Source organism: Onthophagus taurus, chromosome 1 (assembly GCF_036711975.1).
Source record: "Onthophagus taurus isolate NC chromosome 1, IU_Otau_3.0, whole genome shotgun sequence".
Lineage (NCBI taxonomy): Eukaryota > Metazoa > Arthropoda > Insecta > Coleoptera > Scarabaeidae > Onthophagus > Onthophagus taurus.
Window position 1 is genome coordinate 39,345,730 of NC_091966.1, and position 19,778 is coordinate 39,365,507.

The following is a 19,778-nucleotide window of genomic DNA, read 5'->3' on the forward strand; positions in this document are numbered from 1 at the left end:
CACATTTTAATCTAGTAGCGCATGAATGTTTTACACTCGATGTTATTTTTGTCCAAATATCAAGTAGCGCTAGACACAAAAGAAACAATTAAACTTTATTTTGTAATAAACATCTTATTTATTTATTTTGACAAAAATAACATCGAGTGTAAAACATTCATGCGCTACTATACTCTGTTTTTAAACCAGGAGGAGTAAACGCGAAAGTCAGATTTACACTAGGAAAAATCACCAGAAAATATCACTAGATATTTTGGCGGTAAATTTAAATTAATAATTGTTATTATTTATTTATTTACTTATTATTGTATTTATTTTCGTTTGTTATCGTCAACACTAAACATACAAATTAACATTGAAGTTATGAGTGTATTTATTTCAAAATATAATAAAGAAGGGTTTAAGAACACAAAATTTACAATAATGACATGAAACTGTCGAATTGTCAATAACCTAACCTTCAAATTCAAAATTGCCTGTGTGTGAACCTTCCTCGCATTCAACCAATCACGTGCAAGGTCAATCTGGTTTAAAAACAGAGTATAATTGCCAAAGAAAACTTCAAGGTATAATTAATGTTTGTAAACAAAACTAACCTTACCTCACATTCCTTCACGCTATAATTGACATTACAAAAGAAAACTTCACGCTATAATTGCCATTACTAATTGCCAAAGAAAACTTCATGGTATAATTAATGTTTGTAAACAAAACTAACCTTACCTCACATTCCTTCACGCTATAATTGACATTACAAAAGAAAACTTCACGCTATAATTGCCATTACAAATTGCCAAAGAATACTTCATGGTATAATTAATGTTTGTAACAAAACTAACCTTACCTAACATTCAGCGTCTGAAGACACAGGGCTAAACCCGAAACTTAAAAATATACAACTTAGCGCTGAATAACAATTAAAACTAGAACTAACACTTGCACTAGAACTATACTCTGTTTTTAAACCAGGAGGAGTAAACGCGAAAGTCAGATTTACACTGGAAAAAATCACCAGAAAATATCACTAGATATTTTGGCGGTAAATTTAAATTAATAATTATTATTTATTTATTTACTTATTATTGTATTTATTTTCGTTTGTTATCGTCAACACTATACATACAAATTAACATTGAAGTTATGAGTATATTTATTTCAAAATATAATAAAAAAGGGTTTAAGAACACAAAATATACAATAATGACACGAAACTGTCGAATTATCAATTACCTAACCTTCAAATTCAAAATTGCCTGTGTGTGAACCTTCCTCGCATTCAACCAATCACGTGCAAGGTCAATCTGGTGACAAATTGAAAATACTCCTCCTGGTTTAAAAACAGAGTATAAATTAAAATATTAGGTTCCTTTTGGATGGGGAAAGAAATGAATTTTTAAGAAAAACAAAATACTGTCGTAAAAAGAATGCTCAAAGATCTCAATAATAAAAAAAAAATTTTGGAATTCCATTAAAAAAAAAAAAGTTGACAGTCGCCATTTTGAAATAATTCGTCCAATTGAAAATATGATATCACCATCGTGTAGAGAGTGTCCTAAAACATATTACTGCCAAATATTTTGAAAGTAGTACCCATAGTGTGGCTAAAAAAAAATAAGGCGCTTACTCTGAATCAGGCTGTATATAAATACCATCCTTGTACCTTCCATAATTTGCTGTAAAAAATTCAGTCGCTAGAATCCGCTACTTTGGAAAATAATGAGAAAGTAATTATCGCGTACAAGACGCGTACACATCATGCGGCGGAAGTGTCCATTGTCATCACATATTGTGATAAATAATTACCTAAAATATCAAATTTGATAAAAAAATTCAAAAACATTGTAAAAAAAAATAAAAAAATACGATTTTTTTAAGCATCCATAATAGACTGTCTAGTCTGACGTCACAAAGGTATAACGACGCGTCGTTATGGAATACCTGTATGTATAATAGTATATTATTATATGAGCATATCAGAGCATTATACTATACTTTGTCCACGACTATTGAAATTGATTCCATAAATTTATTTATAAATACATTTTTGAATAAAGTTTAAACGTCAATGTGACACAAATTCAATGTTACTAACTGTAACTAACTTCACAACAATATGTCAAAATTAAATGTCAATTTTATAAAACGTTTTAATAAAAAAGGAATTTATTTTGGTTTTTTTAATGTCAAACCTTTAGAAACTCCTCTCAAAAAAAATTGAATAAAATTGACGTTTTTTGAAATTTTAACGTTTCAAATAGTTATTATTAGTCTGTCAAGTTGATTACCCGTGAATAATGACTGTATAATACGGATTGGGGTTTAAACTGCATCGTGATTTTTAAGCTAACCATAAATAATTTATGGAAGGAGATGTAACTACATGCTCTGCAGAAGAAATCTAAATAATTGTAATGTTGTTACTTACTGTTTACCTGTAGAGATTCTAGACATAAAAATCTTTTAAAATGAGCACCAACATGACCAGGGTAGCTCAATTTTATTTCCAGAATGGCGGTTATCTATATCTATTTAGCTTTAAATGATATTTTTTTGAGAAAACCCGATATTTGGACACTGTAAAAGGTTAAGACACACTGTTTTAGATAAACATACTTAATAAATCCAAACCAGAAGGAACAAAACGAAAAAAAATTAAGAAAGAAATGTTTCTATCTATTAATTCAATAAATTCTTTACATTCAAATCAATTCACAGAAAGATCTTCAAGCATATGAAAATTAATTAAAACAATCAAATAAATACACACATGGACCTAAAAACGCGTATTTTTCTGTTGAATTAGAAAAGTTTCTTATGCACATCTTTTAACCCATTCTTCCTTTGTAAATCAACTTACATAGCGTAGGTACTCTTACTAGGTTGTTCATCTTCTTGCATTCCACTTGCCTTTTTTACATACTGCGGATTCACTTGGATTTCTTCATCCATCGACAAAATCTGTCTATCCAATTCCATACAAAGACTTAATTGCGTTTCCAAATTTTTTAAAACATCCGGTCCGCTATATTTATCCGGTTCATCTCTAAACACAACCATACCATCCTTTTGGTTAATAGTTGCATAAATTTGTTCGTCTTCTATCATGTGTAAAATATATTTTTCAGCATCAGCCGGACCGGGTAACCCAACTCTACTCGCCACATCTGACAAACTAAGCGTAAGAAAAGTCTTTGTTAATCGTTGAATGCTTTTTTTATACATAACAGTTGCTACTTGTTTAACAAGTCCATAATTACGATCTCTAGTATACACCTAAATCATAAAAATAACAAATATATAAAAAATAAATAAAGTTTTAATAAAATTCATTACTTCGGTGTGTTTATTTAAAACCGAATTCAGTTCTGAAGTGTTATTAGATGAAAAGGCTGTTGCTAAATCATGATACGGATGCGAAAGTGGTTTAATAAATCGATTAACAACTTGTGATGTGTATTTGGGCACCATTTGAACCTAAAAATTAAATGATTAATTATTAAATTATTATAAAAAAATTCTTTATTACCTTTCCATGCAAAAGTAACGAAACAAGAATATATTTCTTATAAGCCTCCAACATAATATGAGAAACGGCATGTGCAGGTGTTGTAATGGCAACCTCCAAGAAGTATAAAGCACGATCCAAATTCCTCACAGCTAAATAAATCATAGCGCCATAATAAAAGTAAAGCAGATAGTACTTGGCATCGAATGTGGCTCCATTTAAAAGTTGTGGATTCTTAAAAAGAGCAGATTTCTAAGGAATACATTAGGATTTGATCAATTTTGGGACATACGTCCTCCATCACCTCCTGGCAAATACCAGTTATATCGATGTTTAAGATTTGGATAGCCGGTTTAAAACATTTCGCCAACAAACTTAATTGACATAAATCAGCATGAATGGATGTTAATTGAGAGTCGTATAATTGGAGTTTTGATATCGCCTTTTTTAAAAGCATTATCCCTCTTATTGCTTTCTTTTGTGTGATTAAATAATGAGTAAATCCATGGCAAAATTCAGCAACTAAAAAAATAATTTTAAGAATTTTAATTTTCTAATTTTTAAACTTACATAAATCGGGCGCTAATCGAATTTGTTCCCCATTACAACCATTAATAAAATCTTGAGCCTGATTAAATTTGTTCTCTTGAGTAGCCCCCGTACAAGACAAATTAAACTTTGCATTCAACACAGCCAAAAATCCAAGAGAATGCTGTTGTAAATCTAAAGTTTCAAGAACGTTATCCAAATGGGGCCCATGTTTTAATAAAGATTCATTCGATTTTGATAAATATTCGCAAAGTTCTCGATAATTTCCTAAAAAAACAAACATAACCTCAAACCGCGGCAAACGCAAAAATCAAATGTAACATACCTTGCGAAGAAAGATTCCTAACGGTATTAACGAATTGTTCTAGTGCTGATGCCATATCCTTTTCACATTAAATATTAAAAATGCATCTATTTTTAGATTAGCGTTTGAACAAAATCTGGGAGCGAAATTGCAATTTTACCAAATGGACCAAATGACAGATTGAAAAACAAGAACTCGAGGATGTCAATTTATTTTGATCGCAATAACTTAAAAAGAGAAAAACAATGTTGAATCATAAAGAAAAACAGAGATAGAAAATAAGATTTGACGTCTTGTCCAAGGTCCATTGAGTAAATGTTGTTATGACCGTATCCCCCCGCAAAGGCCCTGCTGTGACGTCATTGGAAGAATTGACATTTCTATATTTTGATTTATACAGTGTATTTCACTTAAGAAGCAATATATAAAAATGTTAAAAAAAAATAAAATAAAATTAAAAAAATATTAAAATATAAAGCAAAATATTAACGGTTATGTTATAATTTTATTATTGTTAGGTTATCCAACTTGACTCGGTTACCATGGTGATTAAGATCCAAATATTGCAGGTGCTTGTCAAAATTGAAATTGAATTTAAGGTCTTTTAAGGAAAAAGTCTTATTTAATTGTTTTAAAAGGCTGTATTTAACTCAAAGTTGGTTTATCTAGGGTATTATAAGCACAGTAAGTAGATTAAATAAAAAAAAAATAAATTAATTAGAATCGATTTAAATTAACTACAATTAACGAATATGTTATGAATGCGAAATAATCGTAACGGATTGTTTTAAAATTAATAAAAATTAGGTTAGAATCGATAAAAAATCGGAATAAAATTTTATTATTTTAAGGTTATCCAACTTGACTCGGTTACCATGGTGATTAAGATCCAAATATGGCAGTTGCTTGTTAAAATTGACGTTGAATTTAAGTTTTTTTAATGAAAAACACATAATTAATTGGATTTAAAGGTTGTATATGGTTGGGTAAAGTAAAGGTTGTTCAAAATGGGTAAATGGATGAAATTATAAGCAAGGTAAGTGGATTAAATCAAAAAAAAATATTTTTAGATCAGTTAAAATGTAGAAGAATTTAGGGTTAAATAACAATTAGAACTAGAACACTAGACCTGGAACTAGAAAGTTTTAGGTTTAGCCGGGCCTCATAGACAAGAACTTAGAAAAGTCTGAAGACGCACGGCTAAACCCGAATATTTCTAGTTCTCGGTCTAGTGTTAGTTTTACACTATCACTAGAACTAACACAAGACCTAGAACTAGAAACAGTCGAGTTTAGTTGTGAAAAAAACTTTCAGTTGTCAATGTCAACTTTAATTTTATTTTATTCGTAATCTTCATAAAATAACCTTTAAAGTGAGTCCAAACTTGACGCATTTATCTCAAAAAACCAAAAAGTTCGAACTTCCAACTTTTAATTTTGACATATTTATCAACTTCATAAAAATTCCTGTAAAATGAGTACATATTTCGACATATTTAACGTTAATATTAATGGAAATACAATCACTTCCGGTTTGAAACGTCAACGTCAATTTTGACATATTTGTCATCTTCATTAAAAAACCTTTAAAATGAGTCCAGATAAGTGCGTCATCTCACTTATCTCAAAAAACAAAAAAGTTTGAATAGAAAACGTTAAACCCGAAGTTAGCAACAATGAAGATAAAAATTTAATTTTTAAAAATTAATACCATCCTTAATTTTTGATTTTTTTTTTAATTATATTCTTGATTTTGTGACAAATATTAAGACATTTTATAAAAATTAAGAATATGTCAAAATGACATTGACATTTCAAATCGGAAGTTGCTTATATCTCGAGTAATATTGGAATTAAACGTATCATGTTTGGGCTCTTTTTAAAGGATTTTTCACGACGATTACAAATGTCAAAATTGACGTTGGCATTTGTAACCGAAAGTTGACCATAACTTCATTTATATTGAAGGTAAATATGTCGTGTTTGTACTCATTTTAAAGGATTTTAATGAAGATTATAAATATGTCAAAATTGAGGTTGACATTTTAAATCTGAAGTTAGTTATCATATAATAGACAAATGGACAACTTCATGGTGTTCTCTTATGATGTATTCTTTATTAAAAAAAACCATTATAATGAGTTCAAACATGATGTTGCTAGATATCACTATGTTGTATATTTTTATTGCACTAAACTAACGCTAACCGTATAAGTAATACCAACGAAATAAAATTAAATAACCAAAAATTTTCCTTTCTATTTATTTTTAAATACACTCAATCCATTTAAAATCTACAATATTCTATATAGATAATAAATGATAGTATAAAAATTTACATCAAAGTATAAAAAAATTTTTCTTATTTTTAAGAAGACGATGATGAAGATGTTGATGTCGGTGTTGATGTTGTTGAAGACGAAGTGGAAGATTCAGCGGGTTTTTGAGGTTCTCCTTTTGAAATTGATCCTAATTTAGCCTTTTCAATAACTTTAGCTAATAACCCAGCTACTTCAGTCATCAAGGTTTTCACGTCGGTGTAATTATGCTTTTTGATTATAGTTAAAGATGAACTCATCGTCAAACGTACCGAATGCACTAAAGTATCTTTTGGATCAATTTCTTCGTTTAAAGTCACCTCAGCTAAATTGTGTAAAACATATAGTACTTGTTGACACCTCGATGAAGATTTGTCCCAATTACTTTGACTCGTATAACCGCGATAAGCCCTTTGTAAACGTTGTGCGCGTAAATACAATACCGGGGATAAATTTGCGTATAGTTCCCATAAAAATCCATCAGCAGGATAAAGAGCGGTCACTCTTCCAAGTAATTCTCTTGTGCGTTGCATCAAATGACCACATGGTTTTCCTTCGTGGTCGTTAGCGTTTTTACAAACACCATAAACTAAAACTCCTAACACCTCAGTGTTTAAATATTTCTCCTTTAAATCTAATAATTGATGATACGTTCTAATAATATCTTTAAAATGATTAATATCAGCGCTAACTACCAATAAATTCTCCCAAACTTTCCAATTTTCAAAGTTACATCTTAAAGCGTCAATCAATGCATGATGAGCGGCACGTTTATTGCCAAGTTTGATGTACACTTGAGCGAGATTATTCCATGCTTCAAACGAATCAGGTTCTTGCGTAACATAACGGCGATAAGCTGTTGCTGCAACTTGCCAATTTTCCACTTCCAAAGCAGCGTATCCAAGCCGTAACCAAACTTTCGGTTGAAGTGGATTTATACTTACTGATTTTTCAAAATGTGGGATACATTCTTGGTATTGTTTTTTGCCGTAAAGAAACATTCCCCAGTGACGTTGCACGCGATGGCTTCTTTTTCGAGATAAAGCCCATGCTCTTTCGTAACATGTAACATCATCAGTTGCGTCACCTAACAAAATAAAATTGTTAATATTTCAAGTAAAAAAAATTGTAATTTTAAAGGATGAAGCAACCGACGAGGGGAAGATAGTGGATGAAGATGAAGAGTAGCTGGCAGGAATAATAAACGTACAGTTAAATCTTTGTTCGGGATAATAACTCTCATAGCGCATTACTGTGGCAAAGTCATCGATCTAGATGTGCGAAGCAGTTACTGTCATGCTTGTGCAAAATGGCAGAATAAATCCAAGAATTCTCGAGAATATTTAGAATGGAAAGACTACGAAAATTATACAAAAAATCATTAAACTTCTGCAGTAAGTATGAAAGTAGAGTCTGTAAAAAAAATGTTTTTTAGGTCAGAAGACATGCATGGCGTATTGGAAATTATATTGGCGATGGTGATTCTAAGACATTTGCAGTAATTTTAAATCGTGAAGTTTTAAAAAGCGAATGCATAGGTTACGTCCAAAAGAGAATGGGAACACAAAGCAGAAATATTCGAAAATCTAGAAAGCTAGGAGGAAAAGGCAAACTTATAGAGTCATTAGTCAAAAAGTTCAGTGATTACTATGGACTAGCGATTCGAAGACATATAGATAGTGTAGAAAACATGAAAAAGCAATTATATTCTCATATGACCTGTGTTGCCCACAGGCAAAAGACAATATATGATGAAAAGATAATGTTGAAGAGCTAGAACAACGTGTAAGGGACGGTTGTAACACTATTCGAAACAAATAGAGAAATAGTGAAAAGATTAAAGCAAACAAAATATGGGAAATAAATTGCGCCCCCTATCCCTTATTTCCGCAACTGCACATTCCTTCTAATTTTTCATTCGATTATCGTATTCGCCACGTAAAAATAGCTAGATATGCAACATTTCGTGTTTCTAACCCTAGTAGTTTTTGAAGTAATGAGAAATAACCATATATTGAACGTCTTCTTCAAAGTGCTCTACTTCCCTTAGGAAGCATTTTAGGACCACCAATATGAACTTTTCTTCATGATTTTTATGTAGAATTACCCCTTCAAATATATGAACGCAATTTCCGGACACCTGTATATAAAACCGATCCGGAAACAATCCGGAAAGATTGGGAAGATAATATTATCTTACCAATACATAGAAAAGGAAGCTATTCGAACTGTGAATATTACAGAGCCATATGCCATACAAAAAAAGGCTAAGAAATGTAGTGGAAAATAACGGAAGATGAACAAGCAGCATACAGAGCAAGCAAAGAAACCAACGATACCATACATGTAATCCAAAATATCATTGAAAGGAAAATAGAGACTATACCTAATATTCTTGGACATAAAGCCAGCTTTTGACATGGTTAACACAACACCTAGAACTAGAATCATTCGGGTTTAGCCGTCTTGAGAGACGTGCGGCTAAACCCGAATGTTTCTAGTTCTAGGACTAGTGTTATTCTAGTTTTAATTGTTATTTAGCGTTAGATTGTGGTATATTTTCATTGAATGAAAAGTAGAACTAACACTAGACTTGGAACCACAAACATTCAGAAAAAAGGATAAGAAGAGTAGTGGAAAATAAACTAGAAGATGAACAAGCAGCGTACAGAGCAAGCAAACAAACGAACGATAACATACATGTAATTCGAAATATCATTGAAAGGAAAATAGAGAGGGGCAATGAACTATACCTAATATTCTCGGGAATAAAAGCAGTTTTTGACATGGTTAACCGTATTATATGGAAGTGTCTAGAATAACTAATGGTACCACAAAAACTAACAAATATAATTGAAAACCTGTACCAGAAAGTCAAGGGCATAGTTGCAAATGAAGGGAGAAACATCAAAAACTTTTGAAATTAGCAAAGGAACAAAACAACGCGCCCTTCTTATTTATAATATTAATGAGTAATACACAGTGATAAAAAATACAAGAACAATAACAAAAAAAACAGTAAAAATAGATAATTTACTATATGCTGACGACATAGTGCTGATAGCAGAGAACGATAAAAAGGTAAAGAAGTTAGTTGAAATATGGACAGAAGAAATTGAAAAGATGGGTCTAGAATTGAACGCAAATAAATGTATAATCGTGATAATAAATAAAAATGAAATAAGAAATCATCCGAATGAAATATTTATTAAGGAACAAAAGATAGAAAAAGTATCATCATATGAGTACTTGGGCAGTATAATATCACATGATGGAAGGCTAGATTTAGAGATAAATGCAAAGAATAAGGAAAACAAACAACGTATATCATATTCTACACAGAACAATTTTTAGGAAGAAGGAGATAGATAAAAAGATAAAATTGAAATATTGAATATTAACATATGCCAGTGAATCATGAACGCTTCAAGATAAACAAGAAGGAAAGATCACAGCAATGTAAATGAAATTTTTATGGAAAATAGTGAAAAAGACGAAATGGGATAGGATAAGGAATGAGGAAATAAGACTGGGACTAGATCAAAAGGAGATAATCAGCAAAATAGAGAGAAAGCAACTAAACTGGTACGCCCACATAATTAGAATAGAACATAACACAATGGTAAAACAGATATTTAAAGCGAATTAGCCAGGAACCGGAGGGAGTGGAACAATTGGATAGAGAAATAGGAAAAAAAATCGTGCTATATATTAATTTTACCTAATAAACACCATAATTTTACTGTTGGAGCTTTATCTAACTCTTGCCGAATAATTTCCGCCGCTTTATGTCGAGCATTCATAATCGTATAACACACAATAACTTCCTCCCATAACCGCAATCTTGTATAAACCTCCAAAGCACCTTTCACCATCCCCAAATTCAACATAAGTTCAGCATGATGAGCCTCAGTTTTCCAAATTGGAGGCATCGCCGTTCCATAAACTCCCCCCACTCTAGTCATAGGATGTGGATCATTTTTTCTAATACAAATCATTATTTCTTCTAATTGCATCAAAGATCTCTCCACAGTTCGCTTATGTTTCGATTCAATTTTGGCTCGCATCAATAAAGCAGCTGTTCTCACTGCCCAGGTGTTATTTTGATTTAAAATCACGTCAATAAACGGTTTAATTTCTTCATAAAATAGCTCATCTTGCGGTTTACATATGGACATTTTATGAATGAGGGCCAAAACAAGTTTTTGTTCCGTATTGGGTAACATTGGCGTTTCCATTCCTTCGGCGTATTGTACTTGGTCTAAACGCACGTCATCGTCGAGATAGACGTCTTTGGGAACTGGAAGTTTTAAGACGGGTTCGCGTTCTATGTTGTCACGAGATTCCAATTCCATTTTAAGAGCGATTTGGGCAATATCTTCTTGTTGGTGTTTTGTACGTTTTCCCAATTTCCCCACGAGTTGGTATTTTAAACCTGCTACATCACAAGCGATGTTTAAATGCATTTCTGCTTTACTAAAGTTGCGATAAATTAGATAAAGTTGAGCTTGTTCAACTTCGAATTTGATTCTATGATGACCTAAAATTTTTATTTTATTTTTAAGTAATTTTAAATTTAATTTACTCACTTGCTAACTCTAAATTTTGGATTTCCTTTTGCATTTGTTCGGCGGTGTGTAATATGGTTGTACTTGGTTCGTCTAAAACAAGTTGGTGAATAATGAGTACTCTCCACATCCACCAAAGGTTTAACATGGGTCTCATTACTTGGCAATGTTGAAACATGATTCTAGCTGCTACTAGCAAACAGGGATATTTTACGTTTATATTAATTTCCTCGTTATTTACTGCTAACATCTTGGCAAAATCGTATCCTTCAAACTTAGGGTCTTTTAGATAATCAACGATTTCAGGCAACAAATCGGGTCCGGTAAAATTAGCTTGTACAAAACCCAATAAACATCCAACTCCGAAAGTAAAAAATGTTCTTATTTGCTCCTTCGGTAACTTAATGATCTCTTCTTTAACAATGCTTTCGTCGAAATTACATTTTATTAATTCATCCCAAGATTCGTTGTTTTTTATTAATACTTTCCACACTGGGAGCGTAGGATAAACCATTTCGATGTACTCGCTGTCTTCTTCAACCGCGTCGCAATTATCAAAGTCGACAAGTAGTACGGCCAAGATTTGCTCATTTTTCTCTTCCACACTTAATCGTTCCATACTGTTTATTATAACTATATCATTAAAATGTGTTTTTTGAAAGTTAACCTCAAACGCCGCTTGATTTTAACTTTTGACGTTTCCATGCGGTTGCCAACATATTTAAAAAATATTTAATTATTTTAATAGTATTTAGATTTAATTAAAAGATTAAAGGAATAAAGATAAATGAGAAAGAAAATATTTTATACAAGTTTAATTTAAAAATCTATTTATTTATAAAAATTATTTCTGATAAATAGGGATTTTTTATTTACAAATGTAACCGTCGTCAGCGCCATCTGATGTCAACGTCGATACCAACGTCGATAACTAATTCCACTCAAAATCTAATGCCAACCTTTAAGGTGGCTTATATTTCATTTATTTTTTTTTGTATTCATCTTTGATTAATTAAGTCAAAGTGATGTCAAATATAAATGTTATTGATAAATCAATTAATTTTTTTAATAAGTGTAGTTTATAAGTGTAATTTTGTAATTATGTGTTAAAAAAAACATTTAAAAATTTTTAAATAATAAAAATTTCGGTTAATAAACCTCGCTGTGTACCATCTTGCGATGATAAAGACATTAAAAGGTAAATTATAAAAATTATTAATTAATACGGCATAATTACTTTCATTCTGTATTTCTAGGTATTATTTCCCGACCAACCTTATTATTCGAATGGCTTGGCTCTATCGAATAAACAATTCAAAATTATTTGAATTAATTAATGATAAACGTCTAAGTAACTATTGTGTTCGCGCCAATGTGCAAATATGTTGAGGAGAAATTGAAAAAGCTTCGTACATTATACTTACTAGGTAAATGAAATTTCACATAAAAAGTTTGTTTTTTAATCTATATATATTTTATTAATTATATATATTTTTATATCATCTAGATTTGTAAGAAGAAACTACAAATAATTGCTTTATGTCTCCACAAGATCAATCAACAGAAGATACTTCAGGTATGTTGCATGGTATGAAATTAATTATTTAGTTTCATAATTCATAATTATATCTTCCTGACAAACTTCCTGGTGTAACTAGTTCAACTGTTATGCAAGTCTATCCTGGATGTAGTAAACAACAAGGTTACGAAGTTGCTTCAATCTCATTTAGTGAGCAAAATTCTGTCATTTTATTAGAAATGAATAAGAAACGGGTTCACCTAAGTGATGAAATAATTGGTAAATATCATAAAAACTGAATAATCATTCTTATTTAAAATTATCTTTAATTTTTGCAGATAAGAAACGGAGAAAATTACCTTTTACAAAGAACTACAGCAATTGCAACCTAACTGGAGTAAAAAAAACCGTTGTGTCGCGCTAAGAAAAATGCCAGAATAATAAGGCAAAAGCTAATACAATTGAGGAAAAATCCTCAGGTATTGGTCAACCTCAAATATTTGAATAAAGAAACTAGAAATTTCTTTAGCAGCCAGTCCCGAAATCAGAAAAAAAAAGTGCTGGCTCTTTCCTTTTATTAATTTTGTGAATAATAAATTATTATGTTGAAATTAGATCTTTCATTTAAAATATATTTATTTCATTTTTTTAAGTTAGACCCAACGATCTGGCAACGTCGCTCGCTTCGATGCGCAGCGAACAATTTTATTATTTCAATTTCATTATTTTTTTTCTCAGAAATTATTAAATTTTCGAAGAAAATCAGAGAGACAAAAAAGTTTTAGAATAGTTTTATTTATCTAACTAAAATTTTTCCAATGTATTTATCATCTTCATAAAAAAAATCTAGGCATAAATTGAACGGGGGTGGTTACGTTTAGTAGTTTAGAAGGGTAGGTTGAAACTACAAATACGGTCAAAAAATGCGCCCATGGTTCATATATCAAAGTACCCTTAAAATTCACTAAAGAATCACCCCTTGAAGTTTGTTGCAGTCATTCAGATACACCTGTATATATATACTATCTCTCTATATGGAGATAGTTTATATATGGTTATAAGGTTATCCAACTCGAACGAATTGAAGTTGACGGGGTGAGGTAGGAAACGTGACGTCATTGGAGGAAAAATATAATAAAATAACAGGTTTCCCATTATGTATGGAATATAGTACATATACAGGTAATTCAAATTCGACCCCCACCATTGGGATCTCAGAAACCATAAGAGATACAGAAATAGTTAAATGGGGGTAAAGTTGCGTATCTTAGAGCTCATCATTTTTCAACTAAGTTTCTGGATCTAGCCGTTTTAGTTTTTAAAATATGGCCGAAAAACAAAAAAATTACTTTTTCGTTTTTTGCCTATAACTTCTTTATTTTTCGTTTTTTCGTGAATCTGAAAAAACATTTAATAATTAAATTGCTATCTTTATTATTGCTAACTTCGGGTTTAACGTTTTTTATTTTTTGACATAAGTGCGTTATCTTTGGACTCATTTTAAAGGTTCTTTAATGAAGATGACAAATATGTCAAAATTGACGTTGACGTTTCAAACCGGAAGTGATTGTATTTTCATTAATATTAAAGTTAAATATGTCGAGTTTGGTCTCATTTTGAAGGATTTTTTATGAAGTTGACAAGTTACTTTTATTTGCTCATTTTTCTCTTCCAGACTTAATCGTTCCATACTGTTTATTATAACTGTATCATTACCTCAAATTAAATCTTTTAGTTACTAAAAAATGTGTTTTTTGAAAGTTAACCTCAAACGCCGCTTGATTTTAACTTTTGACGTTTCCATGCGGCTGCCAACCTATTCAAAAAAATATTTAATTATTTTAATAGTATTTAAATTTAATTAAAAGATTGAGGGAATAAAGATAAATAACAAAGAAAATTCTTTTATACAAATTTTATTTAAAAATCTATTTATTTATAAAAATTACTTTTAATAAATAGGGATTTTTTATTTACAATCGTCTTATCTTTAGTTACTTTTAACGTCAAACAGGGTTCCTCGAGATCTCCTTAAAAACGCCGAAATATAATAATAAGGTAATAATAATAATGGGTGATAGTGATCGCATGCCTAAAATTGATGTCGCTAAATTGAGACCAGCCGAAATAGACTTCATTCGTTACGTTGAAAAGCAAAACAAAGAACGCGTAGAAAAACTCAAAAAAGTTCGACGAAATAACCTCCTCACAGCCGGAATAATTGGTTGTGGCGTATTGGGAATTTACTTTTATTCTATGTACGCAGTGAAACAGGAAACGTTCCTGGACGATTTTGAGGAGCCGCGTAAAGTAATCGAAAAACAATAATAATGTCCGCAGTAAACGCTTTGAGATTACCTCCTTTACCTTCTGTTAGAGATTTAGTTCGTTTATATAAGCTAAGAGCAATTAAACAGTTATCGCAAAACTTTTTATTGGATGAAAGAATAACAGATAAAATAGTAAAGTGTGCAGGTAATATTAGAAATCAGTATATTTGTGAGGTTGGTCCCGGCCCCGGGAGCATAACAAGATCGATTTTGAAAAGACAACCAAAAAAATTAATAGTAGTCGAAAAGGATCCCCGATTTTTACCCACTTTGGAGTTATTACAAGAAGCTTCATCACCACACACGGATTTTATCATTGAAATTGGTGATATTAGATCTTATAACTTTGTTGTTGGATTTGAAAAAGTGTATAAACATGATTGGCTTGAATTGCCCCCTCCTATTCATTTAATAGGAAACCTACCATTTAATGTCTCAACAAATTTAATAATTCGATGGTTATCTTCAATATCTGAAAAGAAATCTGCTTGGTTGTATGGGAGAACACCGTTAACTTTAACATTTCAAAAAGAAGTTGGTGAACGGATTATTGCGTCGGATTCAGATAAACAAAGATGCCGATTATCAGTTATGTGCCAATTATGGTGTGATGTGGAGTATAAATTTACTATTCCTGGAAAAGCATTTGTACCTAAACCAGATGTTGATGTGGCAGTGGTTACTTTTGTACCTAAAAGGTATCCTTTCGTAAATTTACCTTTTAAATTGGTTGAAAAAGTTTTAAGAAATATTTTTAATATGAGACAGAAATATGCTTTGAGAGGTGGAGAAACTTTATTTCCAGAAAAATTAAGGGAACAGTTAGGTAAAAGTTTTTTATTTTATTTATTTATGGGTTTAATCATTTTTTTTAAATTTTAGGTACACAATTATTTGTTTTAGCTGATGTTGATTATGAAACAAGACCTTTTCAAATCACCAATGAAGAATTTTCTAGATTATGTTATGCTTATGATACTTTATGTAAGGAGTATCCTGAAATTGTTAATTTTGATTTTCGATCTACTAAATGTACTGATGATGTTTTGTAATAATTGTTGTTAGTAAAAAATACTTAGATTTATAATTAATTCTCTTTTAATACTCTTTTAAAACCATGGTGTATTCGAGCCAAAATGGCGGTTTGACAGCTTGTCAGTACATGTCATCACTTATTTACAAAAATAATGCCGTTTTGTTGCCTATGGAGTTGCAAAAATAGCAGTAAGAAGGGCTTTCGACTCTTCAGAGTACCACGAGAAAAAAAAAAGAAAGTAAATTCGGCGTAATTTTATCAACAAAGCGACATAAATTTTAAATTTCCCGCTTGAATTTCGAGCCAAAATGGCGGAAACCGCGATAATCGAAAAGTTTGTGTCTTAGGCGGCCTCTGGCGACGCATTCACATAGTATATATTCAGCAATCTATGACTTATCGTTGCAAAGTCGACAAATTTGATCCTCAGCTTGTCCAAAATGGATGAGGTGGTATTTTAGGGGCGCATGGCTGGTCAGGAAGCCTGAGAGCGAGCTCAGATGCCCTTTGCTGAGGTATAAAACTTTTTTGGCAAGCTTGTACGCCTTCTCACTGCCCTCCATGTCTTTGTGATCTGGAACCCAGCATAGAGTAACATCATTGCCCCTAGCGAGTTCTCTCAGGTTGCTGGTACACTCTCTGATCCACTTTTCTATCCCTTTTCTAGGTTCAAAACGGTGCAGAAGTTTATCGCAACAACGTCTGCTTGAAAAATGGTCTATTTGGTCCTGTTGCTATTCTACCAGCCTTTTCTAAAATCTTCGAAAAATCATGGCACTCCGAATAATAAACTTTTTTGATAAGAATACATTTTTCACTGAGGAGCAATATGAGTTGAAAGGTAAATCAACGGTAAATGATCTTCAGAGACTGATTGAATGGATTTACGATCGTTTCGAATGTGAGGAAAACCGTCTAGCACACTTCCATGATCTTTCAAAAGCAAACGCTTTGACTGTATGGACATCTAGGAAAGAATATCTAGATAGTGAGGATTTTTGAACTTGCACATCTATATCTAACTAGTTTACTACCAATAAACTTGTTACAAATCGTGAAAAGTCTAACAACATCTACTTGACAACTAGTACAATTCATCACGAGTTCCAAGGAGGAAAGGTGCAAGATTGGAGTGTTGTTCTAGACAGCCTTCTCACTTGGTACGACCATGTAGAATTACTTTGTAACAGGCTGAGTCGTCAAATAGATGCGATTAGAAGGGTGCGACAATTAATTGGCAGCGAGGAAGCCAGGACAGTTTACTAGGCCTTACTTCATGCTTCTATGCTGTATGGAATTGCGGTATGGGGTAACTCTTCCCATGCTCAAAGAGGCAAAAGGAAGTCCATCAAAAGGCAATTGATGGAGTTCCTCAAACATCAACATGTAAGCCCCTATTTATCAAATACAAGAATATATACGATAAGTTGTTGGAAACTAAAAAGAAAGAGGCCTCACTAGATAAGATTGAAGATGTACATATGTATAACACCAGACATTATCAGCTACTGCGTATTCCAAAAAGTAGACTTAACTCTAACCTACTAATACTAGGTTTGCACCTCTACAATAAGTTCTTAGTACTAATACGAAGCTTGCCGTATTGATTATTTTACAAAAAAAAACAAAAATCTTCTTAAGAAGTGCCTAAAGTAAGTATTTAAGACATTAATTAATTCTGTATGTATAAATGAAGTGGTGTGAGGCCGATTAGGGCTACAAGAGCAGCCGTTGGACAAGATCTCTTTGCACCCGTTATGTTAAGACATGCTAACCGCTGGATTTGCGCCAGCTGTTATTGTGCTGTCTTGTGTTTAGTATTTGGCCACTAAACCAGTGAGGCATAGGCGACCATGGGTCTGATTATTGCTACGTAGACCCAGTGAGTCATTCGTAGTTTAAGACCCCAGTTCCTTGCAAGGATGTTATTAGCCATGATGACCTTTTTCCTCACCTTGGCTATGTGGGAATTCCAGTGTAATTTAGTGTCTAGTATTACCCATAGGTATTTGACGTCTGTTTTGAGGTTAATAGTTCTTAGGTTATTAGTTCAATTGTAGATTCCTTCTCCTAGTGACTATTTCAACTTTGTTTGGATTAATGCTGAGCCCATTACTTCTGCACCACGTGCTAGTAAGTAGTAGAGCTTTCTGCATTAGTTGGGTTATGATTGTGTCATATTTATCTCGGATTGTGATTATCAAATCATCAGCATATCCCGGAATCATGAATCCATTTTTTGTTAAGGTGTTCATCAAGTCATCAACTACCAGGCACCATAGGAGAAGTGAAACTTCCTTTTGAGGACATCCTCTAAGTGCCTTAATAGACAACTACTCGCCTCTCAGACTGGCTGTGACCTGCCGACTTTTCCGCATGACTCTCGGCGAGACAGTCTGAGTGTGGCCGAGGCGTGAGTTTCCATTACGTTTAGGGCTTTTTCTATGGATTCGTAGAAGGTCTTACGAAAAACACCGTTTATAGCTATGAAAGCACATAGGGCTATCTTTTTAGTTGTAATTGTCTCCTCTAAAATGCTTGTCAAAGCATGGAGAGCAGTAATTGTTGATTTTGCTTTCTAATAAGCATGTTGACTTGGATAGAGTGGATTAGTGACCAGCACTCCATACCTAAGGTATTGATCAATTACCTTTTCCATGGGTTTAAGGAGAAATAAAGTTAAGCTAATTGGTCTGTATGCCTTGGGATCGGCGTTTGAATGCCTACCACGTATAGGTATAAAGACCACCTTTACTTTCCATAATGTAGGTATATAGCTGAAATAGGGAGAATTCCACCCCCTCCCAGTGATTTTGGGGGCTTAACATTAGAAATAGCCCACCTTACTCTGTTGGGTGTAAAAATTTACTCAGCTATGTTGCGAGCCCTTCCAGATGGACGGGTTATTTCCATTACTTCAGGGTTGGCATCCACATTAGAGCAAACTTGCGCTCAATAAGAGCTCCAGCGATTCCTTAGCATCCTCAGAATATTTGCCGTTTTCTTTGCATAGGTAGCCTAGATCAGTGTTATGGTTAAATTTTATGCAGGCGAGCAACTATAGGCGTATTATCTTGTGCTTTCGCCAAATTTTCAAATTGCTAAGTTGTAAGTACCCCATTAAGACTTTCTTATAGAGGTTAGATCCTATGTACTAAAGGTTACTTTCGACCTAAAAAGTGAATATATAAAGCTCCAACAACCAAAAGTGGAAAGTTATCACGAAAAAATCAAATCCATTCCTTAAATAACTAACATAACCTAAAAATTTCAAGAAATTTGACAGGTTTAAAAGTATTAATTACAGATGGCGCTTATTTGTTAACTATTTAATAAGTATTCATTAAAACGGCAATAAATTTATTTCAAAACTATTTAAAGTACACATAAATATTGAAGTAACGAATAAAACGAAATCAAATCGTTCATTAAACTTTTTAAGCTAAAAAAAAATTGTTTTTAAAAAGAGACCTGTTGGTAATCGTACTTATAAAAGATTCTATTTCAAAAACAAACTTGTCAAGTATAATTTTTAATCAGTTTCTTCTTAATAAATAATACGCATATCAATCAATATCAATATATAAAATGACGCATTTAATAGAAATTTATTCAATAAAATCACCTTGACATTAAAACAATAATTCTTA

At 32.1% G+C, this 19,778-nt stretch overlaps 4 protein-coding genes and 1 long non-coding RNA gene across 7 annotated transcripts; 3 read left to right on the top strand and 2 right to left on the bottom strand.

Annotated features, from left to right (window-relative positions):
* Positions 1-2,652: 2,652 nt before the first annotated feature.
* LOC111416343 (COP9 signalosome subunit 3) lies at positions 2,653-4,547 on the bottom strand. Of its 3 annotated transcripts, none has more exons than XM_023048332.2 (6): positions 4,380-4,547; positions 4,076-4,321; positions 3,798-4,027; positions 3,527-3,757; positions 3,334-3,474; positions 2,653-3,273 (listed from the first exon to the last, which is right to left on the bottom strand). In XM_023048332.2, the coding sequence occupies exons 1-6, from the start codon at positions 4,432-4,434 to the stop codon at positions 2,854-2,856; spliced, it is 1,323 nt and encodes a 440-aa protein (XP_022904100.1). In that variant the 5' UTR covers positions 4,435-4,547; the 3' UTR covers positions 2,653-2,853. The 3 variants fall into 3 exon arrangements, with proteins under 3 accessions (XP_022904100.1, XP_022904101.1, XP_022904102.1); XM_023048333.2 differs by having other exon boundaries at positions 3,810-4,027; positions 4,380-4,541; XM_023048334.2 differs by having other exon boundaries at positions 3,527-3,739; positions 4,380-4,541.
* A 2,057-nt stretch (positions 4,548-6,604) lies between these two features.
* LOC111416317 (tetratricopeptide repeat protein 27) lies at positions 6,605-11,941 on the bottom strand. The gene is made up of 3 exons (XM_023048290.2): positions 11,265-11,941; positions 10,397-11,215; positions 6,605-7,762 (listed from the first exon to the last, which is right to left on the bottom strand). The coding sequence occupies exons 1-3, from the start codon at positions 11,860-11,862 to the stop codon at positions 6,726-6,728; spliced, it is 2,454 nt and encodes an 817-aa protein (XP_022904058.1). The 5' UTR covers positions 11,863-11,941; the 3' UTR covers positions 6,605-6,725.
* A 9-nt stretch (positions 11,942-11,950) lies between these two features.
* Positions 11,951-13,373, top strand: LOC111416320 (uncharacterized). The gene is made up of 4 exons (XR_002706527.2): positions 11,951-12,441; positions 12,500-12,670; positions 12,751-13,041; positions 13,101-13,373. It is a non-coding gene; the product is annotated as an uncharacterized lncRNA (long non-coding RNA).
* Positions 13,374-14,832: 1,459 nt separating this feature from the next.
* LOC111416319 (Coiled-coil domain containing 56) lies at positions 14,833-15,090 on the top strand. The gene has a single exon (XM_023048292.2). It carries the CDS (start codon positions 14,833-14,835, stop codon positions 15,088-15,090), a length of 258 nt encoding a protein of 85 aa, XP_022904060.1.
* Positions 15,091-15,092: 2 nt separating this feature from the next.
* LOC111416318 (mitochondrial transcription factor B1) lies at positions 15,093-16,179 on the top strand. Its single transcript, XM_023048291.2, has 2 exons — positions 15,093-15,918; positions 15,975-16,179. Exons 1-2 carry the CDS (start codon positions 15,093-15,095, stop codon positions 16,142-16,144), a joined length of 996 nt encoding a protein of 331 aa, XP_022904059.1. The 3' UTR covers positions 16,145-16,179.
* Positions 16,180-19,778: the final 3,599 nt, after the last annotated feature.